General features: G+C 24.7%; 6 protein-coding genes across 14 annotated transcripts in view; 3 read left to right on the forward strand and 3 right to left on the reverse strand.

Annotated features, from left to right (window-relative positions):
• The window catches only part of LOC122501958 (calcitonin receptor-like), a 314,998-nt gene that overhangs the window by 22,141 nt on the left and 265,224 nt on the right, over window positions 1–27,633 (reverse strand). For all 8 annotated transcript variants that reach the window (XM_043611762.1, XM_043611765.1, XM_043611767.1 and 5 more), the window contains one exon: window positions 622–732. In XM_043611762.1, coding sequence (XP_043467697.1) covers window positions 622–732 — 111 coding nt within the window. The remainder of the gene's footprint in view (window positions 1–621; window positions 733–27,633) is intronic.
• On the forward strand, window positions 621–5,984 carry LOC122501953 (UDP-glycosyltransferase UGT5-like). 2 transcript variants are annotated; one of them, XM_043611753.1, is made up of 7 exons: window positions 621–734; window positions 981–1,169; window positions 1,749–2,275; window positions 2,393–2,815; window positions 3,279–3,510; window positions 4,799–5,024; window positions 5,613–5,984. In XM_043611753.1, exons 3-7 carry the CDS (start codon window positions 1,859–1,861, stop codon window positions 5,896–5,898), a joined length of 1,584 nt encoding a protein of 527 aa, XP_043467688.1. In that variant the 5' UTR covers window positions 621–734; window positions 981–1,169; window positions 1,749–1,858; the 3' UTR covers window positions 5,899–5,984. The 2 variants fall into 2 exon arrangements, with proteins under 2 accessions (XP_043467688.1, XP_043467687.1); XM_043611752.1 differs by lacking the exons at window positions 621–734; window positions 981–1,169 and having other exon boundaries at window positions 1,247–2,275.
• On the forward strand, window positions 7,366–13,082 carry LOC122501950 (UDP-glucosyltransferase 2-like). The gene is made up of 5 exons (XM_043611748.1): window positions 7,366–7,854; window positions 8,094–8,516; window positions 9,239–9,470; window positions 9,865–10,090; window positions 12,738–13,082. Exons 1-5 carry the CDS (start codon window positions 7,432–7,434, stop codon window positions 13,021–13,023), a joined length of 1,590 nt encoding a protein of 529 aa, XP_043467683.1. The 5' UTR covers window positions 7,366–7,431; the 3' UTR covers window positions 13,024–13,082.
• Window positions 13,632–17,885, forward strand: LOC122501947 (UDP-glycosyltransferase UGT5-like). Its single transcript, XM_043611745.1, has 5 exons — window positions 13,632–14,103; window positions 14,320–14,742; window positions 16,716–16,947; window positions 17,170–17,395; window positions 17,575–17,885. The coding sequence occupies exons 1-5, from the start codon at window positions 13,678–13,680 to the stop codon at window positions 17,861–17,863; spliced, it is 1,596 nt and encodes a 531-aa protein (XP_043467680.1). The 5' UTR covers window positions 13,632–13,677; the 3' UTR covers window positions 17,864–17,885.
• LOC122501959 lies at window positions 22,327–24,067 on the reverse strand. Its single transcript, XM_043611768.1, has 3 exons — window positions 23,575–24,067; window positions 23,092–23,491; window positions 22,327–22,995 (listed from the first exon to the last, which is right to left on the reverse strand). Exons 1-3 carry the CDS (start codon window positions 23,892–23,894, stop codon window positions 22,384–22,386), a joined length of 1,332 nt encoding a protein of 443 aa, XP_043467703.1. The 5' UTR covers window positions 23,895–24,067; the 3' UTR covers window positions 22,327–22,383.
• LOC122501961 lies at window positions 25,037–27,017 on the reverse strand. Its single transcript, XM_043611770.1, has 2 exons — window positions 25,709–27,017; window positions 25,037–25,519 (listed from the first exon to the last, which is right to left on the reverse strand). Exons 1-2 carry the CDS (start codon window positions 25,940–25,942, stop codon window positions 25,256–25,258), a joined length of 498 nt encoding a protein of 165 aa, XP_043467705.1. The 5' UTR covers window positions 25,943–27,017; the 3' UTR covers window positions 25,037–25,255.

Consider the following 27,633-nt stretch of genomic DNA (forward strand, 5'->3'; position numbering starts at 1 on the left):
TTATTTTAAATTGCATCTCATTTCATTAGATTATTTCAATTTTTATCTAATTTTATTGGGATATTTAAATTTTTATCTAATTTAATTAGATTATTTCAATTTATATCTAATTAGATTATTTTTATTTACATCTTATTTAATTAGATTATTTCCATTTTTTATCTAATTAGATTATTTTAATTAGATTATTTAAACTTAAAACTAATTTAATTGTCAATTGTTAAAAAAATATTTGAAAATAGTAAACGAAAGATTTTGCTAAATATTTTCAATACTTAAAAACCCATTGAGAGAATTTTTGGAAAAATATTTTTATTTATTTAGTTATCAATAATATTATTTATTTAATGTTGACTTCTTTCTTCTTATTTAGAAGAAGAATTTATTCTTCACTAAAGAATTAATATTAAAAAATAATAGAATAGAAAAATTAAAATAGAATTTATTAAATTGAATTGATGAGAATTCTCACCAAAGAAGAAGAAAGAAATTAGTTCTTTTGTTAGTAAATTTCCATTTTTTTAATTTGCAAAATAATAGCAAAATAGTTATTAATTTAATTAATAATTTTAATTTCCATGTAATTTTATTTGTTTTCTGATAATTTTGGAAAGTACTCACAAGTAGGATCGAAGCCAGTGATGAAATCAGGACATTGGGTAATCGCTGCTTTTCCTGCAGGAGTCGTCGACCAACAGGACCAGCCATCGAAAATTGCGGGACAATAAGGCTCTGTAAAGTAACATTTTTTTTAGTTCAATATATTTTTTTCTTTATTTTTCATATATTAATTTCGTTTTCTCTGTTTTCTCTATTTTTCTCTAATTCATACAATAGAAGAAAAATCATAAGTTTGGATGGAAGAATTTATTTAATTTATATTTAATTGGACATAAAAGCTGAATTACAGATAAAACTCATAATTATTTCCTTCATGTGCAAGAGAAAATTTAATTGAAATATTTTATTTTTCTTTCCAGCCAAGGAGATTTGTTTGAAGTTTTATTACGCTAGATTAATCCAGAAGAATGATGAAAAATAAATAATTCAATTACAATGGGAATTATTCCGAAATAAATAAAATTCCAAGGATTCTAAATAAACACGAAAGAAACAATTGTGACAGATTATTTTTTTTAATTAATTTTTTTGTAAACAGAAAAAAAGAGGTTAGAAAAATAATTTTTCAACTTTTTCTATTATTTGAATTTTCATAAAAAAAGGGGACATTACATTGACAATATTTTCTACATTTCTTATCAAAGAACAAAAAACTTCATGAATAGGGAACTTAATAATTCATTACAAAGTGGAGAATTCGAAAAGAAAAATTTCCCATCGTTACTTATAAAAATTAAAAAGTAATCTGAATATTTGGGATAATTTTTTTTATTACACGAAAAGCGTCTTCGGAAAACTTGAAAAAAACCTCTGATGGTGCTTTGAGAATATTGAAGGAAGTTAATTAACAAAAAGAAGAAGGGAGTAAAAAGAACTGACCTAAAATTCTTATGTTAATATTATGCTAAATTAATCCTTATCAATTTAAAAGAGAGAAAAAAAATGACTTTGCAAAAAAAAATTTACATTTTTTAAAGACATTTTTTTGCGTAGCTAAAATATAATTTACTCTTTCAGTTTGAATCTGAATTTCAAACAGAAAAATTAATTTTCCTCAAAAAATTTCAAACTCAAGTTTAAATTAATTAAATCCAGTGTATTAATTTTTTTTTTTGCTTCATTTTCAGTTAATAAAAAAAACCTGTTATTACACTTGATTACTGAAACAATATGTGTGAGAGAAGAGAACGTGAGGAAGAAATTAAATTACATCTCTAAATTTGCAGACAACGAAAAAATGCGACATTTTAATTTATTTTTTTTATTCTCTCTATTTAACATTGCAATTAATGTGAGTAACACATACAGAATTCTCGGCGTTTTTCCATTTGGTTCGCGAAGTCACAATAATGTCTTTGAAAGTATAACAAAAGCTCTCGCACGTCACGGTCATCAGGTGGACGTTATTTCGCATTACGATTTAAAAACACCAATTAAAAATTACACGAGAATTATCAGTTTAGAAGGAATATTTAAGAAAATATCAAATAGTTGGGACGCAAATCAAGCGAAACAAGTGGCGAATACAGAAATTGTTGATTTAATTGTCAGAGATTGTGGCAATAAATTATGCGATTTACTCGGATTGAAGGGAATTGAGAAATTTCTCAAAAATCTACCCAATGATCCAGCTTATGATTTAGTTATAACAGAGGTAATTTTTTTTTAATTATTAATTATTTTTGTTTAAAAAAAAATTAATTTTGTCGAAAAAAAATAAAATTTTTATTTTTATTAAATAAATTTTGAAATAAGGAATTTAATTTTTCAGGCGGCCGCAGAGAATTGTTTCTTCGGTTTGGGCTTTGCGCTGAAAGTTCCAGTGGTGGGAATTTCGACTCTTTTACAATTTTCATGGTTCGACGAGAGTATTGGAAATCCAATTGCGCCAGGATTGGCAGTAAGTCTCTATATGGAAAATGCCGAAATTTCAACATTTTGGGATCGTTTGAGGAATACCTTCTTGACGCAATTTGCAAGATTGAAATTTTATCAACTCACGGAGAAATATCAAACTGAAGCAATGCGAAAACATTTGACTCCCGAAATTCCGAATATACGTGAAATCGAGAGAAATGTTTCGCTAATATTTGTCAATACTTATCAAAGTTTATTTGGCATACGACCAAATACACCGGCACTAATTCCAATTGGTGGCATACAAGTTGAACAAAACGACGAAAAAATTTCCTCAGTGAGTTTTTTTTCTATTTATTATTAATTTAAAAAAAAAAATTTTAGAAAGAGGAAAAATACTTGCGATAAAAAATTTTTTTATCATCACTATTTTTTTATTTTAATCGAAACAATTTTTTGGATAAAGAAAAAAATTCTAACGATTAATTTCTGTCGTGAGTTTTTTTTTAGTTTTAATTTTAATCTAAAATATATTTTTTTTAAAGAAAAAATACTAGCGATGAACAAACTTCTGTCGTGAGTTTCTTTTAATTTTAGTTTTAATAAAAAATATTTTTTTGGTAAAGAAAAAAACTCTAACGATGAACGAATTTCAATCGTGAGTTTCTCTTTTTCTTTGAGAAGAAAGAATTTTTTTGTATTAAAATAAAAAAAAATTCTTTTTATAAAAAAAATTAATTAGAATTTTGAGAATTAATTTTTTTGTTAACGAGGATTAATTTCTTTTTGTTGTTTTTTAGGAATTAAAGAATTGGATGGACGAAAGCAAAGAAGGCGTTGTTTTCTTCACGTTGGGATCGATGGTAATTGTGGAAAGTCTAATGAAGGATAAAATATTTTCGCTTTACGCTTCGTTCGCTAAAATTTCACCTGTTCGAGTTTTGATGAAGATTAAGGATCGAAGTAAACTTCCTCCAGGCTTACCGGACAATGTTCTGCCCATGCCATGGATTCCTCAGATTCCAGTTTTGCGTAATATTACTAATTCATTATTATTTATTATTTGAAAAAAATTTTAATAAAATTCTTCATAAAGAATTCAATTACTATTTTCATAAAAAATAAAATTCTTATCAGGAATTCAATTATTTTCAAAAATTTTTGATAAATTTCTTTATAATAATTCAATTATTTTCATAAATAATTTAATTCTATGCAGAAATTCAATTATTTTCATAAATAATAATATTATTATCAAAAATTCAATTATATACATAAATAATAAAATTCTTATCAGAAATTCAATTATTTTCAAATTTTTCAATAAATTTTTCTATAATAATTAAATTATTTTCATAAATAATAAAATTCTTATCAGAAATTCAATTATTTTCAAAATTTTTTATAAATTTCTCTATAATAATTCAATTATTTTCATAAATAATAAAATTCTTATCAGAAATTCAATAATTTTCAAATTTTTTTTATAAATTTCTTTATAATAATTCAATTATTTTCATAAATAATAAAATTCTATGCAGAAATTCAATAATTTTCAAATTTTTTTTATAAATTTCTTTATAATAATTCAATTATTTTCATAAATAATAAAATTCTCTATAATAATTCAATTATTTTTATAAATAATAAAATTCTTATCAGAAATTCAATTATTTTCAAAAATTTTGATAAATTTCTCAATGATAATTTAATTATTTTCATAAATAATAAAATTCTATGCAGAAATTCAATTATTGTCAAAACTTTTGATAAATTTCTCTATAATAATTTAATTATTTTCATAAATAATAAAATTCTCTATAATAATTCAATTATTTTTATAAATAATAAAATTCTTATCAGAAATTCAATTATTATCATAAATAATAAAATTCTTTTCAGAAATTCAATTATTTTCAAAATTTTTGATAAATTTTTCTATAATAATTAAATTATTTTCATAAATAATAAAATTCTATACAGAAATTCAATTATTTCCATAAATAATAAAATTCTTATCATAAATTCAATTACTTTCAAAATTTTTGATAAATTTTTAATAGTTTTTTTCAATTCATTGAAAATAATTATTTTTAATTTTTTATTAATGTAAATACAATAATTAAAAAATATTTCAGAAAAAGAAAAATTGTTTATTAAAAAAATTAGGAAACAAAAAAGCAAAGAAATAAAAACTAATTTCGAATTGCGATGATCCAGATGACGATGATTATTAATATAGATTAATATTACTGTTGATTTATTTATTAATATATTATAAATATTTATTAGAAAAAAATTGTTTTTGTAATTGTTTAAGGTCACAAGAATACTCGTATTTTTATAACTCACTGTGGACTAAATAGCATAAATGAAGCAATGTACTTTGGAGTACCAATGATTGGAATTCCATTATTTGGCGATCAAATGATGAATATTAATTTATTAATGTCAAAAAATTTGGCGGTGAAATTAAATTACGAACAGATGACCGAGAAGCATTTGGACGAGGCTTTAAATAAACTTCTTTACGATCCTAAATACGAGTGAGTTTATGTTACAAAAAATGTAAAAATTCTCCTTTCTAGAACATTTTCTTATTCCATAATTTACGATTTACAATTTTTCAAATTCGAAAATCTAGAAATTGATCATTTTTATTTTTTTTTCTAATAAAATAAAAACCAAGAAATCAATAATTTTTATTCCCCAAGAAAGTAAAAATCAAAAAGTCAACTATTCTTATTCCCTAAGAAAGTAAAAAAAAAACAAAGTCAATAATTTTTATTCTCTAAGAAAGTAAAAATTAATAAAACAATTTTTATTCCCTAATAAAATAAAAATCAAAAAATCAATCATTTTTATTCCCTAAAAAAGTAAAAATTAATAAAAAAATTTTTATTCCCGAATAAAACAAGAAATCATTTTTCTAATAAAATAATATTCATAATTAATACCTAATAATTTTCTAACAATTGCTATACAGAATTTAAAAATTATTTTTACAAAAAATGGTAATAATAACTTATTTTCATAAAAATTGTTTAACGTTCCTAGAAATATTTTTTGAAATATTTTATGTGAAAATATTTTTTAATATTTTATTTTGGTAATAAAAATAATTTTCATTGCAGGCAAGCGGCAAAACGTGCATCTCGTTTATTTCGAGATCGACAAATGAGTGCAACGGAGACGGCAATTTTTTGGATTGAATACATAATTAGAAATGGAGCCGATTCGTTAAAATCGCCAGCAATCGATTTGTACTGGCATCAATTGGAATTACTGGACGTTTACGGAATTTTAATTCTCGCTACTCTCGTAATAATTTACGTGTCATTTCTTATTCTAAAAATTTCTTTTCACATGCTAAAATATATATTCAGTTTGAGATTCCGTTTCCATAAGAAGAAGGATTAAAATTCTAAAAAATTGAGAGAGAGAGAGAGAGAAATTATTCAATCTATTTTAATATGCAGTACAAAATTTTAATCTATAAAATAATTTTTATTTTAAAAAGTAAAACAATTTTAATTTATAAAATTATTTTAATTTGCTGCAAAATAAATTTAATTTCCTACCAAACATTTTTAATTTTCTACAAAATAATTTTAATTCGATTCAAAATTTTAATATTCATATAAAATAATTTTAATTTGGTACAAGATAATTTGAATTTTCAGCAAAATAAATTTAATTTGCTACAAAATAATTTTAATTTGATACGAAATTTTAATTATTTTGTAGCAAATTAAATTTATTTTGATGCAAAATTTTAATTTGGTAGAATACTTTCTATTAATTACTATTTTAATTTTATGCAAAATTTGAATTTGGTACAAAATAATTTTAATTTGATATAAAATTTTTATTTGCTACAATATAATTTTAATTCGATTCAAAATTTTAATTTTCTACAAAATAATTTGAATTTGGTAGAAAATAATTTTAATTTGCTGCAAATTAAATTTATTTTGATTTTTGATGCAAAATTTGAATTGGGTAGAAAGTAATTTTAATTTAATGCAAAATTTGAATTTGGTAGAAAATAATTTGAATTTGGTAGGCAAAATAACTTTAATTTTCTGAATAATAAATTTAATTTGTTCAAAAATTTTAATTTTCTAAAAAATAATTTGAATTTTGTAGGTACAAAATAATTTGAATTTGTAACAAAATAAATTTAATTTGCTACAAAATAATTTCAATTCGATTCAAATTTTCAATTTCCTACAAAATAATTTAAATTTGGCTCAATATAATTTTAATTTGCAGCAAAATAAATTTAATTTGCTACAAAATAATTTTAATTTGAATTTGGTAGGAAATAATTTTAATTTGCTGCAAAATAAATTTAATTTGCTACAAAATAATAATTTTAATTTGATACGAATTTTTTATTTGCAACAAAATAATTTTAATTTGACGCAAAATTTGAATTTGGTAAAAAGTAATTTTAAATTAATGCAAAATTTGAATTTGATAGAAAACAATTTGAATTTGGTTCAAAATAATTTTAATTTTCTGCAAAATAAATCTTATTTGATACGAAATTTTAATTTGCTACAATATAATTTAAAACTGAAATAAAAAAAAATTGTAAATTTATCGACATACAACAAAAATTACAAAATTCTCTTCAAGAAATATTTTTTAACAATGAATAAGTGGATTATTTTTTTTTATTAGAAAAAACTTTTCTATCAGGAAATACGCAACTGAGCATGATAAATCAAAAATAAAATTGTTTATCATTTTCTAAACAATTTTTCATATTAAATAAGATTTTAAGCATCACTATTCAACATGATCGATAAGATAATGAATGCATACTGCAAAAGAATAAATTTAATAAGATGCGTCGTTTATAAGACTCTGCACTTCAGTTTAAAAATAGTAGTAGTCGGCTAAAGTTGTTATTTCCAAGTATATAAAAACAGTAAAGAAAGAAAAATGATTTCGTTTAATAATTCTTTCCATTGTCTATTATTTTTAATTTACTTAATGTTTGCAAAAAGTGATGGTTATAGAATACTGGTAATTGCTCCTTTAAATTCAAAAAGTCATAATAATATGATGGAAAGTGTTGGCAAAGCCCTGGCATTAAAAGGTCATCAAGTTGATATTATTACACATTTTAAATTGAAAAATCCCCCCAAAAATTTTACGACAATTATCAATTTGGATGGTACGTTGAAGGATATGGTGAATACATGGACTTTGGAAATGGTGGAACATTATCGGAATGTTGATATTGTTCCGACTGTGGTTAAAGATTTTGGCAGTAATTTATGTGAATTAATGGGACTCGAGGAAATGCAGAAATTCATCAAAAATCCACCGAAAGATCCTCCCTACGATTTAGTGATTACAGAGGTTCGTAAAAATTATTTCTCTCCTTTTTTCATTTCCTAAATGTTCCAAATGTTCAAATTAACTTTTTTTTCTATTTTTCTATGTTTATTTATTTTTATTTATTTTTCCATTTTTATTTTCTATTTTCGAAAATTTACCAAGGAAACGAAAAATAATTTTCCAAATAGAAATATTTATTCATATAAATAGAAACTAAAATTTTAAAAATTGGATTATTAAAAAAAATATTTTTTTTTCAGGCCTTGGGGGAAAATTGCTTCTTTGGATTCGGGCATATTTTGAAAGTTCCTGTGGTGATGGTGTCGTCATTGACGGAACTTTTGTGGTTTGATGACATACTCGGGAATCCAATGTCAAACGCTTATACAGTTAATATGGAGACGAAAAATTTTCGAATCGTCACATTTTGGGATCGAGTGGAGAATCATTTTTGGGCTCTTTATAATAATTATCGATTTTTTAAGTTTACTGAGGAACATCAAACGGAGCTAATGAGGAAATATTTGAGTCCCGATATACCGAATATTAGAGAAATTGAGAAACAGACGTCTCTACTTTTGATAAATGCATATCAAAGTTATTTTGGCATAAGACCATTAACGCCGGCGATGATTCAAATTGCTGGCATTCAAATTGAACTCAGCGAGACGAAAATTACACCGGTATGTTTAATATTTTTAATATTTAGTATTTAATAATTATTAATTATAATATTTAATAATAAATAATAAATATTTAATATCTAATATTTAATATTTATTATTAATAAGTTTAATATTTTTTCTTTGAATTGAAAATTCTTTTCTTTGACAATTTTTTCTAGAACGTCTTTCTAGAATTAGAAATTAAAATGTTCCCAGCTTGGCAGCGGTTTTTATTTTTTAATCATATACCTATTGATCATCATTACAAAAAAATTTGAATATTGTTTAAAAAAATGAAAAATTAGAAAATATGTTTTAGAAAAACTGTACCTTAACCAATTGACTAATTGAAAATTTCGTCGGGCGATATTAAACTGACAATTAAAATAAGAATGAAAATCATAAAAGAATTAATTTGTATATTAAAAAAACTAATTTTTTATATTGTAAAAATTAATTTTGAACTTAGTAAAAATGTTTAATTTGCTAATACAAAAATAAATTTTCCATTTTATTTAGTAAACTTTTTTTATTTTATTTATTTATATTTTCTTTATTTATTATTCTTTATTCAAAAATATTTAAACAGAATGGTAAATTTTTCCCTTAATTGTAATTACATAAACAAAAAATAAATTTTATTTGTTTGAAAATTCAGAACTTTAGGAACGAAAATTCGAATTCAGTTCAAAATTAAAAAATTAAAAAACTAAAATACGGAAATATTTTTTCAAAATTAGGAACTAAAGACCTGGATGGACGAAAGTAAAGACGGAGTAGTTTTCTTCACTCTTGGATCGATGGTGATTATTGAGGATTTTCCAAAAGAAATTCTACAAAGTTTATATGCATCTTTTACCAAATTGGCGCCAATAAGGGTCCTCATGAAAATAGTGAATAAAGAAAAACTACCACCGGGTCTGCCGAAAAATGTCCTGACAATGTCGTGGATTCCACAAATACCAGTATTAAGTGAGATGAAAATTTTTATTTATTTTTATCGATAAATTAATTTTTAAAAAAATTGTCTTTTTTCATATCCTCATAGAGGAAGAATTGTATTTATTATTTTTAATGATATACAAGTTTTTTATAGTTCAAATGAACAACATATTTTAATTGCAAATATTTTTCATAAATTACTAAGTGGAATAAAAATTCAAAACTATTTTTTTATTCAGAAAGAATAATTAATTTTTTTGACACGTGACGCAAAATTATTCAAAATAAAAATTCAATTTGAAGAAAAAATAAATAAATTTTGATCATTTTCAAATTTAGAGTTTAAAAAAAGGTTTAGAACTTTAGAAAATTTGTATTTCATTTTTTTAAATTTGCATAATATTTATTTTCTTCTTCTTTTTAGAGCATAAAAATACGAAAATATTTATGACTCACGGCGGATTAAATAGCGCTCAAGAAGGTCTGTATTTTGCTGTTCCCATGATTGGTTTTCCATTATTTGGTGATCAGCCGTTAAATATTCGACTCCTGGCTGACAAAAATGTGGCTTATGAAATAGACTACAAGGATATTACGGAAAAATCGCTGACTAAAGCTCTGAATGCTGTTCTCTACGATCCCAAGTATCGGTAAGTTTCAAATTTTTAAATGATAATTTTAAATTTAGAAAATATTCTATATTAAAATTATTTTGTGAGGCAAAGAAAAAAATTGTAAAATCGAATTTAATTTGTAAAATAGTATTTAAATTTTAAAATTCAATCTAATTTGTAAAATAGTATTTAATTTTTAAAATTGAATTTAATTTGTAAAATAGTATTTAATTTTTAATATTGAATTTAGTTTGCAAAATAGTATTTAATATTTAAAATTTAATTTGTAAAATAGTATTCAGGGCTCGATTTAGGTCCGTAAATCCCGTAAAAGTCCGTAAATTTGCTTGAAGTCCGTAAAAGTCCGTTTTTTTGAAAAAAGGTCCGTAAAGTCCGTAATTTTATTAAGAAAAGGACGAAAAATTCGTGAATTGTTCGATACAATTTGGAGAATTTTAGAGAAATTACAAATGATTGCAGAAATTCAATTATTTTCAAAAGTAATAAAATTCTTAGTAGACATTCAATTATGTTCAAAAATTTTTAAAAATTCTCGTTAAAATTTCAATTATCTTTAGAAATAATAAAATTCTTCTCCAAAATTCAATTATTTTGAAAAATTGTAATAAAATTCTTGTCAAAATTTCAATTATTTTCAAAAATTTTCCTCAATTCAATGATTTTCAATATCTACTAGTTTAATAAAGTTTTACAAAAGAATTCAATTATTTCAAAAAAATTTTAATAATATTCTACGCAAACCTTTAATTATTTTCATATAATAATAAAAATTTCACAGGAATTCAATTATTTACAATTTTTTTCGCAATCATTCAATTATTTTCATAAATAATAAAATGTTTACACGGATTCAATTATTTTCGTAAATAATAAAATTCGTTTTAGAAATTCAATTTTTTCATTAATAATAAAACTCATTGCAAAATTTCAATTATTTTTAATGCAATTTTAATCGAATTCGTCGAAAAATGTAATTATTCTTAAAAATTTTATTAAAATTCCTCAAAAGTATTCAATTATTTAAAAATTTATTGATAAAATTCTTTATGAGAATTCAATTTTAAGAAATAAGCAATTATTCAATAAATTGTTTTTTTTGTATGTAAATAATTGAATTCTAGTAGAATTTTCTAATAAAAATTGATTTAAAAATGGATTTCAGTTAAAATTTTCGATTATAATATTTATAATTGAATATTAAAAGCATCAGAGTGTGAATTTTTAGAAATAATTGAATTTTGAAAAGGTTTCAAATAAAAATCTTTGAAAATCTGAATTTTTCATATTTTTAACTGTGGAATTAATTTTTTTGAGAAATTTTAATTGTGGATTTCTTTTAAAATTATTTCAAGTTTTTATTTTCTAATATATACATATTTAATTGAATACTTTATGAATAATTGAAATTTTGTAAAATTAAATTTTGTAAAATTAAATTTTATACAAATGAATTTAAAAATTGTCAAAGAACTTTTTAAAAAATTATTTAAACTAATGCTTATAGAGAAGAATTTTAGTTAAAAACACGAAAAAAAGTTTAATTTTGGAAAAGCAACAATTTATTGCAGAAATTCAATTATTTTCAAGAGTAATAATATTCTTCGCAAAAATTCAATATTGTTCAAAAATAATAAAATTCTTTTTCTCAATTCGTTGAGAGAATTCAATTATTTAAAAATTTCTTGATAAAATTCTTTGTGGGAATTGAATTTTAAGAAACATTCAATTATTCAATAAATTATTTATTTTTATATTTAAATAATTTAAATTGTAGTAGAATTTTCTAATAAGAATTGATTTAAAAATGAATTTTAGTTAAAATTTTAGATAATAATTGAATAGTAAAAGCAATATAGCGTGAATATTTAGAAATAATTGAATTTTGATATTAATTTTTTTGATAAAGTTTAATTTAATTTTTTGGTATTATTTTAAGTTTTTATTTTCTAATATATATTTAATTGAAGAATTTACGAATAATTAAAATTTCGTAAAATTGAATGTTGTAAAGCAAATGTTGTATTTGAAAATTTTTGAAAATAATAATTGAATTGATAATGATTTTATCACTCGGTCATGAATTATTATAAAACATGAAGAAACGATCACTCCGAGTCGAAGACTCGGATATCTTCATGTTTTATAGTTATGAAAAATTTAATTTGTAGTTTTAAGTAAAATTATTTGATATAATTTTTAAAATTTAATTTACTTTGTCAAATAGTATTTAATTTTTGAAATTGAGTTTAATTTTTAAAATAGTACAGTCAACTCTCGATAAGACAAAGCGCGATAACTCAAATTTTTCGGTAAGTCAAAGTAATTCTTGGCTCTCGTTCATTCCTTATAAGCATTATTAACATTTGATAACTCAAACTTTTCGATAACTCAAAGTTGTTTCGGTCTCCCTTCAAGCTTTTCTTATCGAGAGTTGACTGTATTTATTTTTTAAAATTGAATGTAATTTGTAAAATAGTATTTAATTTTTAAAATTTAATTTAATTTGTAAAATAGTATTTAATTTTGTAATTGTAGAATTGCATTTAATTTGCAAAATTTTATTCAATTTCTAAAATTGCATTGAATCTGCAAAATTGCATTTAATTTCTAAAATTGCATCCGATTTCTAAAAATTTCTAATTTTCGAAAATGACTATTTTAGAAACGCTGCAAAACGTGAATCTCAACTATTTCGCGATCGACCAATGACTGCAACAGAAACAACAGTTTTTTGGGTAGAGTACATAATCAGAAATGGAGCAAATTCTCTACGATCGCCATCGATGGACATGCCCTGGTGGAAAGCTGAACTCGTCGACGTCTATCTATTTTTCTTCACATCTCTTCTTTTAATAAGCTACACCGCTTTTTTCATTCTAAAAAAAATAATTTGCCTATTCAACAAAAGTTTAAATTCCAATTCGTCGAAACATAAGAAAAGGGATTAATTCTTTTCATTTTAATTTCACGAACAAAAATTACATTTCATTTTATAATTCGTACGATATGTATGTAAATAGTTTAGTTATTCGAAAATTTGTTTCATATAATTATAATTTATAAATTTTTAATATTTAAATATTAAAAATTTTTAAACGATATTTAAAAATTTGTTTTTTATAATAATTATAATAATAGATAAATTTTCACGTTTGCCGGCTGAGTTTAAATATTTAAGCTTGTATCAGTGACCGCCTCTTGACGTGGCTCTGTTTTTCTTTCACAAATATTAACTCTCAGTCTGCACGTGCGAATATAACGAATTACTTTGATCAACATAGAATTTTATCTGTCAGATTACTTCAACTAGTTATTCTTTTGATTTATCCGAATCTGCAAAAATATTTTTTTCTTTTATTTTCTACTTTTTCGTTTTGCAAAAAAAAAAAAAATATGTCGCGAGTGAATTTAACATTAAAAACAAATATTTATAAAAAAACCTTTACTTCCGTAAACAGTGAAATTTGCTGACCTTGAATTATTTTTTGCGATATTGTACAAAGATAAGATAAATTACTATTTAGAAAAAAATTCATATGCAATTTGTCATAAGTGTAAAAAATAGCAATAAATTTAAGTGATTTTGCAAAAAAAAAAGAAAAATGTCTTCAATTGATAAATTCTGTAAATTCTATTATTTTCTATTTTTGCTATATTTTGTAAATTTTAATGAAGCTTATAGAATTCTAGTTATTTCGCCTTTTATTTCAAAAAGTCACAATAGCATGCTCGAAAGTGTTGCAAAAGCTTTGGCAATAAAAGGCCATCAAGTCGACGTTATTTCTCACTATAAATTGGAAAATCCGCCGAAAAATTATAAGACAATTATTAATTTAGATGGTTCGATGCCAAAAAATGTAAATACTTTGAAATTTGATACAGTTGATTTTTACAGATCAGTTGATCTTGTTCCAATAGTTGTCAGTGATAATGGAAATAATTTTTGCGACTTAATGGCATTGGAGGAAATGCAAAAATTGATTCAAAATCCGCCGAATGATCCTCCGTACGATTTGGTCATTACAGAGGTTTGTCAATTATTACTGTTCACCTCAAACAATTTCGAGTCACTTTAATACCAAATTAATTAAATTTTAAATTAAAAAAAAAAGTAATTAAATAAATTACTGAATAAATTATTAAAACTACAGACTTTGGCAGCAATTTAAAATTTGGCAAAAACTAAATTTTAATTTTTAAACATGTAATTAAATAAATTACTGAATAAACTATTGAAACTACAGGCTTTGGCAGCAAATTGTTACATTGGATTCGGACATGTTCTAAAAGTACCAGTAATTTTGGTCTCTGCTTTAATAGAATTTCCATGGTTCAATGAAATACTTGGAAATCCAATGTCAAATGCCTATGCAATTAACTGGGAGACGAAGAATTTTCGTGTGAAAACATTTTGGGAGCGAGTGAAAAATCACTTTTGGGCTCATTATCATAATTATCGTTTCTTCAAATATTCTGAAGCATATCAAACGGCAGCGATGAGAAAATATTTGGATCCGGATATACCAAGTATTCGGGAAATTGAGAAAAAAGCATCTTTGCTTTTGGTTAATGCTCATTATTCGGTTTATGGTGTAAGACCTTTTGTTCCCTCAATTGTTCAAATTGGTGGACTTCAAATTGAACTAAATGATGCAATAATGACATCTGTAAGTAGGTAGCATTTTGTTTTTATCAAAACTATTGCGAATTTTAACAAAATTTTAAATTAATTAAATTAATTTTAATTTAATTTTTAATTAATTAATATAATTAATTTTTTTATTTTTACAAAATTCTTCGTGGAATTCAATTAAAATTGTATTGAAAATAATTAAACTATTTCATAGAATTTTATTGGAATTTTTGAAAATAATTCAATTCTTTCAAAGAATTTTATTGGAATTTTTGAAAATAATTCAATTCTTTCAAAGAATTTTATTGGAATTTTTAAAAATAATTCAATTCTCGCTAGCAATTTTTAAATTATATTAAATGTAATTGAATTATTTCGTAGAATTTTATTTAAATTTTCAAAAGTAATAGAATTTTTTTAGAGTAATCGCATTAGAATAAAAATAATTGAACTCTTGAATAGAATTCTATTAAAAATGTATTTAAAATAATTGAAATATTTTGTAGAATTTCATTAAAATTGCATTAAATATTAGTTACAATCTAAAAAAAATTGTAATAAAATTCGTTGAAAAGATTTAATTATTTTCAAGAATTTTTCAAAATAGTTTAATAACATTAAATTTATCAAAAGAATTTAATTATTTAAAAAAAAAATTTCACGCAATTGTTCGCAAACATTAAACTATTCTTATAAATAATACAATTTTCAATTAAAATACAATTTGCATAAAATTTTTCGAAAAAATCAATTATTTAAAAGAAATGTTTGACAAATTCTTTATAACGAATTCAATTATTTTCATAAATATTAAAATTTTTCACCAGAATTCAATTATTTAAAAAAAATTAAATAAAATTCTTTACTTTACTTTACTTTTTCTTCCTTTATTCAATTATTTTTTAAAAGAATAATAAAATTCTTTACAGGATTTCAATTCTTTTTAATATAATTGTAAATGACTTGCTCGAAAAATACAATTATTCTTAAAAATTTTATTAAAATTATTGGAAAGAATTCAATTATTATAAAAAATGTAAAAATTCTTTATAAGAATTCAATTTTAAGAAATATTCAATTATTTAATAAATCAATTTTTTGTATTTAAATAATTTTTATTTCACAAAATTATAAATTTATTATTTTCTTAAAAATGGCGAGTTTCGAATAATTTTATTTTAAAATTTTGACCAAAAAAATTATTGAATTTTGGAAGAATTACAGTTGTTATTTTTAGAAGTAGTTAAATTTAAATTATATTGAATGTAATTGACTTATTTCGTAGAATTTTATTAAGATTTTTAATAATAATAAAATGAATTCTTTTGGGAAATTCAATAAAAATATTATTGAAAGTAATTGAATTATTTCGTAGATTTTATTAAAATTGCGAAAAATAATCGAATTCCTTTGAGAAATTCAATTAAAATTGAATTAAAAGTAATAATTCAATTATTTCGTAGATTTCTATTAAATAAAAATAAATAAATTCTTTCTAGGAATTCAATTATAATTTTAAAAATAATTGAATTTTTTGTAGAATATCATTAAAATTTGCTTTAAAAATATTGAAATTGCTACAAAAAAATTTATTATTTATTAAAATAATTGAATTTTTTGTAGAGTTTCATTAAAATCGTATTATAAATATTAATTCAAATTCTGCCAAGAGTTCAGTTATTTATGAAAATAATTGAATTTTTAAGACGAATTTAATTACAATTGCATAGAATTATATCAAAAATTTTAAAAATAATTAAATACTGTTTCCAAGAATTTTATTGAATAATTTTATGAAAATTTTTTGCAATTAATTAATTTTTGAATAATTGAATTTTCTTAAATTTTGAGTCTGCAATATTATTGAAAAACAGTCCAGATTAAAAAAAAAATTTTTTTTAATTATCATAATATTAATAATAATAATTTTTAATTTTGCAAGAATTATTTACGAAACAATTGTCAATTTATTTTTAAATAATAATAATAATAATAATTTCTTTAAAGGAATTGAAGACCTGGATGGATGAAAGTGTTCACGGAGTTGTATTCTTTACCTTAGGTTCAATGGTTCTTATTGAAGAGTTTCCCAAAGATGTTATAGCAGCAGTCTACGCAAGTTTTGCCAAATTGGCACCAATTCGAGTACTTGTAAAAATTGTCCATAGGGAAAAACTTCCTCCAGGTCTGCCAAAAAATGTCCTGACAATGCCCTGGATTCCACAAGTTCCAGTTTTACGTAAGCTAAATTCTATTTTCGATAAAATAAATTTTTTCCCCTTTTTTCAATATTGTTTTCAAATTTTCTTTCTTCTTCTTTTAGGTAACAATAAAGTTTTTCTGACTAATTAATATTTATATAAGGAAAAAAAATAGTTAATTACAAAAATGTTGTTCCCTTTTCTTTCAAGTATTTATAGTTAATAAAAAATATATGATATAATTTTGGTGATTTTTTTAGGTCACAATAATACAAAAGTATTCATGACACATGGAGGGTTAAATAGTGTCCATGAGGCTCTATATTACGGAGTTCCTATGATTGGTTTTCCTCTTTTTGGCGATCAACCTCTAAACATTCGACTTTTGCGAGAAAAAAATGTAGTCTATGAAATGGATTATAAAGAAATTAATGAAAAATCTTTAGATGGAGCATTAAAAGCAGTTCTTTATGATCCTAAGTATCGGTGAGTTTCTATTAACTTCTGTTAAAAACGAATCGAGAATAATTTAAACCCCTGTGAAAATTATTATCATCTCGTCTTATCCTATTTTGATTAATTTCATTTACTGCTCCTAAATAAATATTTTTCTGTGTGTTCAATTTTTTATTTCGTACATAAAAAAAATTTCTTTTAAATTACAGAGATGCTACAAAGCGGGTATCTCATCTATTTCGCGATCGACCAATGAGTCCAACAGAAACAACAGTTTTTTGGGTCGAGTACATCATCAGAAATGGAGCAAATTCTCTTCGATCACCATCAATGGATATGCCTTGGTGGAAAGCTGAACTGGTCGACGTCTATCTATTTTTCTTCACATCACTTATTTTAATAGTCGCCAGTACTTTATTTATTTCATTAAAAATAATTTGCCTATTAAAAAAAATTTTTAATTGCAATTCTTTTAAAAAACACAGGAAAGATGATTAATTTTTGTTTATGTATATTTCTCGTTACGAACAAACCGAATGGAACAAGTTTTTTATTTAAATAATTTATTTAATTAAAAATTTCTTAAAGAAAATTAAATTATTATTTCGAATTTATTATTCAGTTGTTTCTGTTTCTTTTTTTCTTCTGGTGAGCTTGTTCCTTATAAAAAGAGTAACATTTTATACATATATATTTGTGATTAAAATGTCTACGAACGAGGATATTATGCAAGTTCTTCGAGTGATTCAGGAAGACGTGAAGGTAACAAAGTCAACTCTTATCTCAGTGGCAGAGGAAAATAAGGAGTTGAAAAAAGTAACGGACAAGATTGCAACGGATTTGGAAATATATAAAAAGAAGTGTCGTGATCTTGAACTGAAAAACATTAGTTTAGAGAAAAATGTGCAACTTTGTTTAAAAAAAATAGATTTGGTTCTTAACAAAGAGATACAACAATTAGTTGGTATCGCAATCTTTAATTTTGTTTTTCTTGAAATGAGGTTTTTGGCGTTTTAAGCTTTGAAATTCCGTAAGTCAGCGAATTTTTAACCAAAAAAGTTCTCATACCACTCAAAATTTTCTAAATTTTTCAATAATAAATTTAATAAATTAAAATTATTATTAAAATTTTATTATAGTAAGTAAATTTTATTTAATTACCATAAATTCCTTTTATGTTGTGCAAAATGTCTTTCGTAACAATCAGCTTTAAATAACAAGCAAAGCGTTTCCACATCTTGTCATCCAATTGAATGTATTTATTTCATAATGTTTTGACATTTAAATTTGTAGTATTTTTATCGACATCAATTTTCTCAAATTTAGAACTGTATCTTTTGAAAAATTTTTGGTTACAAGTTGTTGAATAAGAAACACATAAACTTTTACATTTACATTGTGGAAATATATTAAAAGAATTTTTCTCATTGTCAATGAGTTTTTGTTTAATTTAGTGCAAAATTAATAAAAATTTCCAATAATTTTTTTGACGTTACTGAAATCTAAATCATTTTCTCTTCCTTCCATTAATTTGCGAGAAAAAGGTAAATGAATTGGTTGTGAATTTTTTTCATATAAATCTGCCTTCTTTTGCTTTCTTAAATTTTTATTTTTATTTATTTATTTATTAAAAATATACGATCCTTGGGCTAAGAAGCCCGCAAAGGAAAAGTTTGCATTTTACAAATTTCTGTATATGCAAAGGAGTTTAAAAAAAGAAGTAAAGTAAAACAATATAAAATTTATAAACATTAAATCTTGAATCTACGTTATTTAAAATTTTAAATTGAAGAAACTCTTCATTCTACGTTTTAAATTTGCAGTAATTGAAATTTTGAAATTCGTTGCCAGTTCACGAATGCGTTCTTCAATTATTGCGAATTTCAAATAAGCATCATTTTTTTTAAATCCAATTTTACATGAAAATTCATTAAAAATCTTGTTGACTACATCTTTCGGGAAATCTTTTAATATCCACTTACCACCATAAAGTGGGAGGGAAAAACTCCTTAATTTAATTGGATTTGATCTGCTTAAAATGTATGCAATGACTTGTTGATTTTGCAATAACATTTCCATGAATAAAGATCCCGACTTGCAATGCTCTCACATCTTGGTTCCATTTTTTTCTGCAGATCAAACTAGGCAGATATTCTTTAATCCATCTACTCCAAAACATCTGCCAGACGCTGGGCTATTTTCCACTGTTTTTTTAACAGTAAATCATCGTTAGTAAATAGTCCTGGCCTGGGATCCACTGATGATGATCCGATTAAGAAATGATTCGGTGTTATACATTCCTCATCCATGTGATTGACTGAAACGTGTGTGAATGGGCGACTATTAACTATGTGTTCCACTTCTGTTAATAATGTCATTATCGTTTCTTCTTTTGGAAATCTCTCATCGAGGATAGTTTTTAATGCAGTCTCTGCGCTCCACTCAAGGCGCTCCCATGTGTGGTGTATTTGGCGGTATAAAATTTATCACTTTATCCCAAGATTCACCATCTCTGTGGTGATAACATCAAAATTAACTTCCGCAATTCTTTTTAGCTCGCTATTATCCCCCACAAAATTGGTTCCGTTGTCGGAGTATATTTCCGAGGGCGTTCCACGTCTGGCAATCATTTCCATCTTTAATATTCCGTTTATTTTTTGTAGTAACTCCTAATGCTTCTATATCATAACTTCGTTTAATTATTGAAGTTAACTCTCTGTCTCTTTCTTCTTGATCATTATCACAAGTCTTCGATTTTATTGTCATAGTGGCGTTCATTTTTCTTTTAATTTTTGCGCACATATTACCGAAATTTGGATTTTTATTTCCGATCGCGATAAAAACATTGTTTGCATTTCATATCATGATTTTATTAATGTAATTGCTAAAAAAAAGTTTCTCGATTTATTCTAGATGATTTTTTACATTTAAAATACCTTTTTTTTAAATTTTCTTTTTTTACGTCAAGCAATATTTTTTTGTATTTTAAAAATGCTTCTACTTTTAAATTATTATCTATTAGTTTTGTGATTCCTAATTCTTTTCTTAAATTTCCCTGCAATTTTACTTCACTACTGTTAAATTTATTCAAAAATTTTAAATTTTTGGTGATTCTTGACAACTTGTCGTACTCTTTGTTTTTCAACTTGACAATTTCATGTTCATTTTGATTTGTATTCATGATGCTTGCAGTAATAGGATATTTAATACCTAAATCAATTCTTATTATCTTTTCAAATTTTGTATACCAATACGGAGTTTTGCACATTTCGTTTTTCTGAAAATTTCCTTTAACAAAGAATAAAAGCGTTAGACGATTTTATTTTTTAACAACATTTGGCTTTTTTGTTTCTCTTTTCCCATTCTGTTATTTCCGCTGCATTTTCGGGTATATCTTCGGGTTTTGTGGTTATACCGCTGACGTATTCCCAGTGGTCATTTGAATTGGTGATTTAACGATGATTTACTGTTAAAAAACAGTGGAAAATAGCCCAGCGTCTGGCAGATATGTTTTGGAGTATATGGATTAAAGAATATCTGCCTAACTTGATCTGCAGAAAAAAATGGAACCAAGATGTGAGAGCATTGCAAGTGAGGGATAACATAACATTTCCATTTTAATAACATTTCCATGAATATAGTGAAAATGTTATTGCAAAATCAACAAGTCATTGCATACATTTTAAGCAGATCAAATCCAATTAAATTAAGGAGTTTTTCCTTCCCACTTTATGGTGGTAAGTGGATATTAAAAGATTTCCCGAAAGATGTAGTCAACAAGATTTTTAATGAATTTTCATGTAAAATTGGATTTAAAAAAAAATGACGCTTATTTGAAATTCGCAATAATTAAAGAACGCATTCGTGAACTGGCAACGAATTTCAAAATTTCAATTACTGCAAATTTAAAACGTAGAATGAAGAGTTTCTTCCATTTAAAATTACCAAATAACGTAGATTCAAGATTTACAGTTTATAAATTTTATATTGTTTTATTTTACTTCTTTTTTTAAACTCCTTTGCATATACAGAAATTTGTAAAATGCAAATTTTCCTTTGCGGGCTTCTTAGTCCAAGGATCGTATATTTTTAATAAATAAATAAATAAAAATAAAAATTTAAGAAAGCAAAAGAAGGTTACATTACAGATTTATATGAAAAAAATTCACAACCAATTCATTTACCTTTTTCTCGCAAATTAATAGAAGGGAGTGCAAATGATTTAGATTTCAGTAACGTCAAAAAAATTATTGGAAATTTTTATTAATTTTGCAGTAAATAAAACAAAAACTCATTGACAATGAGAAAAATTCTTTTAATATATTTCCACAATGTAAATGTAAAAGTTTATGTGTTTCTTATTCAACAACTTGTATCCAAGAATTTTTTAAAAGATACAGTTCTAAATTTGAGAAAATTGATGTCGATAAAAATACTACAAATTTAAATGTCAAAACATTCTGAAATAAATACATTCAATTGGATGACAAGATGTGGAAACGCTTTGCTTGTTAGGGGCCGTCCATAAATTACGTAACACGTTTTTAGTGAAATTTTGAACCCCCCCTCCCCCTATGTAACAAGTTGTAACAAAATCATTTTACCCCCCCCCCTATCATTGTTACGTAATTTTTTAAAATATTTTTTTTACTAACGTTTTTCGAAACAAATTTGTTTATTACTGTTATTTTTAGTATTTATATCGTACAATAGCAATACAAAATTAAGTTACATATAAAAAACATTTAGAGGAATAATTTTATTAATCATACTGTGCAACCAAAAATATAACATTGATTTTTTAACAATAATTTATATTATTTATGATCAATAATACTGTTATAGCTTTAAATATATAAATTTCTTCTCTTAAATAATTAATATATGTAATTCTTTATCACAGCGAACAATTAGAATTATATTAATAATTATTTTTAAATATGATATTATAGTTTGAATTATAATCATAATAATACTGGCAATGATTTAACTTTAAAGCTATAATCTTCTCTCTTAAATTAATAACGCATGTTGTCTTCAATTGTATAATCACAATCTTCGATAAATGGGTTTTGCAACCAATTTTCAAATGAGGTAACAACTGGAATAGGTAATTCTTTGCTTGTTTGTGACGACTCGGTTTCATTATTTATGAATTGTTCATCGATATCTTCGATGTCAATCCATTCTGCTTCTTCGCCCGAAATATGTGTTACATAACAAAGTGCTTCACGAGCACGTCGAGCAACTACACATAGTGGTCGTATTCTAGAAGTTTCAAGTACTCCGTAAGGGTGCAAAGATTTTTTGTGTTTTTGAGCACTTTTCTTTGTAGCTGTGTAAAATCCACAATATTTACACGTTCTATTGAGAAGATCAGATTGCACAGAAGGACAATACATATCGTACGGCATAATCAGAAATCCATCGTGATTTGGCTTTAGATCTAGCGAATGTCGTTGTAAAAGACTAGCAAATGTGGTTAATATTCCCTCATTAGGTGATGGAATCCGAAGTCCTGATTGATCTCGAAGTAAAGGAATCGGCGGCGGAAGTCGTCCAAAGATTAATACTTTCTTCAAGTCGCTTCGAAGAGGTTGGCAGCAGCTAACATTATCACATTTAATAATCTGCAAAAAGTCAATATTCTGCGTAAAAAATGATCTATTTTTTAATGTATGCATCTATATATATTTATACATTACATACATGCAGGTAATATTTACCTGTAGAAAGTATTGACTTTCAAAAACATGTTTACAATACCATGTTGGACTTGGAACTTCAGGTGATTCTAAATTTTCATTTAATGATGGAGAAATATATTCAGCGAACACTTCAAACCCATCTATTTTTGTGTTACTCCATATATCGCTCAAGATATTCCCAGCATGTTCAAAATTTTCTAGCTCGAGCTGAGAATCGATGGTTTCACCATTATCTCCCAAATGCTTTCCGAACTTGTCATGAGGCAAAATCACACCTGTTAGTTCTCTGCTTAAGGGAGCCATTCGCCGCTCAACTCTGTTGAAAGCGCTCCGGTTTGGCGCATTTGTGAAAATAAAAATACCATCCAAATCAAATTCCTTAAAATGATTGATTGCATGTGCTATCACTTTTTCATATCTACAAATATTTTGTAACAATTTAATAATTTAGAATTTAGAATAATAATAATAAATATAATAATTGTTAATACATAAACGTACCTTGGATTTTCATCCGGCCCACCATCTACTGATAATATTAGTACCGGTTTAATAGATCCATTACTATTCCGCATTATCGTATTGAAACTTTCGAGTTCTAATAATCTTTTCAGATCAAACGCATGGGTAGAGGCAGTTGATGAGTTGTGCTTTGCACTCCTTATTGCTATGTAAGTTGGTCCCGAGTAAGAGACGTTAGTTTTTTTTCCTATTGGCCCATCTTTAATGACAATCCCGGCGTAGACTGAAGGAATAAGTTTATGTCCACCTGCGACTACCCAATCGTGATCTGGGAGTTGTACTCTATATTCGAGGTGCATAATTATGGGAGCTTGCAATTTTGCTGCAGTTTTCCCCAGAGGTACACGAGCCTTATCGTCTTGGGATAGAAAAGCAACCTAAATTTATTTTAAATTATTTTTATTATTTTATAAAAATTAAAAGACTTTAAATTAATTCAAAGTTATTTATTAAAATTAAATCTTAAATTAAATTTAAAAATCATACCTCTTCAGGACTGAGCGTTGAAGCTAATGTTTCAATACAATTTATTGTGGCCTTGCAAAAATGTTGATCTACATGGCTTTTATGTAGATCAGTTTGTGGACGGGAAAGCTTAACCGGCACAGTTTGAATATGCTTTTTCCCTTCATTCGTAGCTGAATTTCTCGGCAATAAACGCAAATAAGTTGCACTTCTAGATATTGTTATTCCCTTTTCAAGAAGATGAGCCTGCAATTGACTAAGTGTTTTGCACGTTCTTATTGTTTCTGATCGACGACGAGAATCCGCAGAGCCACCATGTAACGCAATTTGCGTTATTGCATTTAAAAGTTCAGGTTGCTCTGTTTCTAGTCTGGGTCGTCCAGGTTCATCTCGAATTCCTAATAATTTTGCAATATTTTTATCATTCTTCTGAAGTTTATCAAGATTTTTTTTTCGTGTTTGTCTGAATTCTTTTTGTCTATCAGCGTTTCGTTTTAATTTATCCAATGTTTTATTTTCACATTCCAAAGTTTCACGTAACTTTTTTATTCTTTGTTCTGTTAAATTATCTCCAAGACCTGCATCTCGTCTAGTTACGGCAGAATTAAGTTCTGATTCTAGTACATGGATTTTTGAAATTTGAGCAGTTTGAGCTGGAGTGTCACGCTTGGGAGTAAGTGCAATAACTGCATGTTCTAAATCTTCTTCATCATTTGTAATGTCCAATACCTCTATTTTTCTTTTTTTACCTTTTGTAAATAAATTTGAAAATAAAATTTAAATAGATTTTAATCATTTTTGGTAATTAGTATTAATAGAATTATTAAACAGTATTTTAACATAAAGAATTTTTGCAAACTGTCAGAAATATTATATTTTCAACTAAGTTTCAAAATCTATTTATTTATAATGTTCAACAATAATTTAAAAGCTTAATTTTTAATTATTTTAATATTTAACGTTTAAAAAATTATATTGCAAAAAGGTTCCTAAAGTTGGAATTATTAACTATTTTTTTATTTTTAATGATAAAATTTTAACTATTTTCACTTCTTTTACTTTTTAGGAAGTAAAAAATTATTTAAGAGAATTTTTTAACCTTAAATCTTAGGAAAAATTGAGTGGTTTATTTTTTCAGATTTGTATAAAAAATATATATTTCGATGCTGAGCATCGATGGTAACTTTAGGAATCTTTACAAGAAAATAATATTACAAGGCAATTTAAATTGGATACCAAAGCAATAAACAAAGAAATCGTTATTCTTACTTGTCGACAAGTGTGATGCTTCGCTAATTTCTTCATCGTATAATTTACCGTCTTCACGTGAAATAGATTTTAAATGATCTGAAGATTCTGTTAAAATTGGTGACAAGCTTGATACGGTAAGGGACTCTACATTAGATGCCGATGAACTTGGTTGACTTTGATTTGCTAACGCTGAAGATTTAGATGTTTGCTACAACAAATATTCGAATAATAGTTAAATGCACATAAATAGTCAACGATTAATAATTCAGCTTGCATATTATAATTTAAAACAAAAATAATTTATTCTATTTAAACTATTAGAAGTTTCAAATCATTGACCGACACATTTTTATTGACAGTTTATAGGTTATGTTCGTAATGTATAAAAAAAACTTACCGTAGTAAAAAACTTTAAGATATTATTACATTTGTTCTTCTGTGACAAATTTAAATAATCTGATATTAATTCTTCGGCTTTTTTGACCAAATCGTCTTGTAACTTATATTTGTCTTTTAGGTCTTTCCAAATAATAACGACTTCTTCCTGTGCTTTACCAGCAGACTTGGTTGAATGCGATTTCTTATAAGCATCAAATAATCGCTGATAGATATTACCAATATCAGGTTTCATTTTGTAATTAAAGAAAAAATATGACACTAGTTTTTTAATTCATTACTAATCACTAACAAAACTAAAGAAGTACAAAATCATGACAGATGCGAACAGATGATTTTGAAACAGCTGAAATAGTATCGATATAATCGATTCCCAAGAATCGATTCGCGAAATGATTCGATTTTTACTTATATTGAAGTGGCGGCAAGGGACAGCTTTTCAAAAATTTATCGATTATAAAGAGATTAAATTCCTTATAAATATTACGTAACAATGATGATTGACCCCCCCCCTCCCATGTAACATATGATAACATTTTCTCGAACCCCCCCTCCCCCCTAAACGTGTTACGTAATTTATGGACGGCCCCTTATTTAAAGCTGATTGTTACGAAAGACATTTTGCACAACATAAAAGGAATTTATGGTAATTAAATAAAATTTACTTACTATAATAAAATTTTAATAATAATTTTAATTTATTCAATTTATTATTGTCACAACAAGAAAAACATTTTCTCTTCCGATTCAGGGAATCGTAAACACTTTGCCAATTGAGAAATTATATTTCGTCATCATTTATTTGTGTTGTTTAAAAAAACAATTAAACTTGTAAATATTTAAAATTATTGAACTTTACACAGTTTCAAAATGATTGACAATGAAAAAGATTGTAATTAAATTCGTAAAATTTTGGAATAAAACATTGTCATAACCAATAGGTTATGGGCCCAGGCCCTTGTACTGCAGTTGTAGTGAAGTGAATTAAAAAAGGTCGTCTGAAATCGAAACAAAACTACACTGAAAAAAATTTGGGTTTGCAGCTGCACCAGCTAGTGACGCAGCATTCCCAAAAAGAGTATATATGCTTACCTGTGTTTGGGTACGCTGCGTACCTACTGTGGGTGCACAGGTGACCCACAGTGATAGAAATGCAAGCCAGACTGGGGCAATAGTCTGTGGGGCATCTGCGTACCCCTTGTGGGTGCGCTGCGATCCCACAAAGCGAGTATCAGTGCTCTTACAAGTAATAACATAAAAATATTAAATAATTTGCAATGAAAAATATTAACAACTCAATATATAATTGTAAAAAGGTAAATTGTATTCATCGTATTATTTTGTTATAATAAAAGATAATGTTGAATTCAATCATTGAATACATTATTTTAAAAAGCTAAAATATTCTTTCAATTTATTTCTTCAATTGTTCCATTATTTTTTTTTAGATTAAAATATTCTTTATTTCTCCAAGTACATACAATAATTCTCAAAATACGCTAAAAACATATTTATTTAGGAAATAAACAATAACAGTATTATTTTGTTTAGAAAAAAAATTTCATTTCAAAAACATAACAAAAAATACATAAAAATTCTAAAATCTGTAAATTGTATTTTTAATGTAACAAAAAATTTGCAAAAAAAAAATTCAAAATTTATTGCTTTTCATTATTAATAATTTATTTTTTAAAATTAATAACAAGAAATATTAAAATAATTTTCTTTTTATAATTTAAAAAATAATAATATAAGATTTATAATCTTTTTATAATTTTTTTATACGGTTAAATTATATTTTCTCAGTATTAATCAATAAATCAATTCGATACAATATCGATAGATGGGCAAACTTGCAATTAACTTTACTTCATACCGCTAAAAGTTTTTGAAAACTAAACTCGTCGAACGTTTTTTTTGTTGGAA

This window comes from Leptopilina heterotoma, unplaced genomic scaffold (genome assembly GCF_015476425.1).
Source record: "Leptopilina heterotoma isolate Lh14 unplaced genomic scaffold, ASM1547642v1 Lhet_219, whole genome shotgun sequence".
NCBI classification, from domain to species: Eukaryota; Metazoa; Arthropoda; class Insecta; order Hymenoptera; family Figitidae; genus Leptopilina; species Leptopilina heterotoma.

Bases quoted from the DNA above. Each gene is read 5' to 3' on its own strand.
- LOC122501953 (XM_043611753.1), top strand. From the start codon at position 1,859: ATGCGACATTTTAATTTATTTTTTTTATTCTCTCTATTTAACATTGCA. The intron at 2,276-2,392 runs GTAATTTTTTTT...TTAATTTTTCAG, and splicing joins ATGATTTAGTTATAACAGAG to GCGGCCGCAGAGAATTGTTT. The intron at 2,816-3,278 runs GTGAGTTTTTTT...GTTGTTTTTTAG, and splicing joins ACGACGAAAAAATTTCCTCA to GAATTAAAGAATTGGATGGA.
- LOC122501950 (XM_043611748.1), top strand. From the start codon at position 7,432: ATGATTTCGTTTAATAATTCTTTCCATTGTCTATTATTTTTAATTTAC. The intron at 7,855-8,093 runs GTTCGTAAAAAT...TTTTTTTTTCAG, and splicing joins ACGATTTAGTGATTACAGAG to GCCTTGGGGGAAAATTGCTT. The intron at 10,091-12,737 runs GTAAGTTTCAAA...TGACTATTTTAG, and splicing joins CTCTACGATCCCAAGTATCG to AAACGCTGCAAAACGTGAAT.
- LOC122501947 (XM_043611745.1), top strand. From the start codon at position 13,678: ATGTCTTCAATTGATAAATTCTGTAAATTCTATTATTTTCTATTTTTG. The intron at 14,743-16,715 runs GTAAGTAGGTAG...ATTTCTTTAAAG, and splicing joins ATGATGCAATAATGACATCT to GAATTGAAGACCTGGATGGA. The intron at 16,948-17,169 runs GTAAGCTAAATT...TGATTTTTTTAG, and splicing joins TCCACAAGTTCCAGTTTTAC to GTCACAATAATACAAAAGTA.
- LOC122501959 (XM_043611768.1), bottom strand. From the start codon at position 23,894: ATGCACCTCGAATATAGAGTACAACTCCCAGATCACGATTGGGTAGTC. The intron at 23,492-23,574 runs GTACGTTTATGT...AAATATTTGTAG, and splicing joins GGGCCGGATGAAAATCCAAG to ATATGAAAAAGTGATAGCAC. The intron at 22,996-23,091 runs GTAAATATTACC...GACTTTTTGCAG, and splicing joins AAAGTCAATACTTTCTACAG to ATTATTAAATGTGATAATGT.
- LOC122501961 (XM_043611770.1), bottom strand. From the start codon at position 25,942: ATGAAACCTGATATTGGTAATATCTATCAGCGATTATTTGATGCTTAT. The intron at 25,520-25,708 runs GTAAGTTTTTTT...TATTTGTTGTAG, and splicing joins TCTTAAAGTTTTTTACTACG to CAAACATCTAAATCTTCAGC.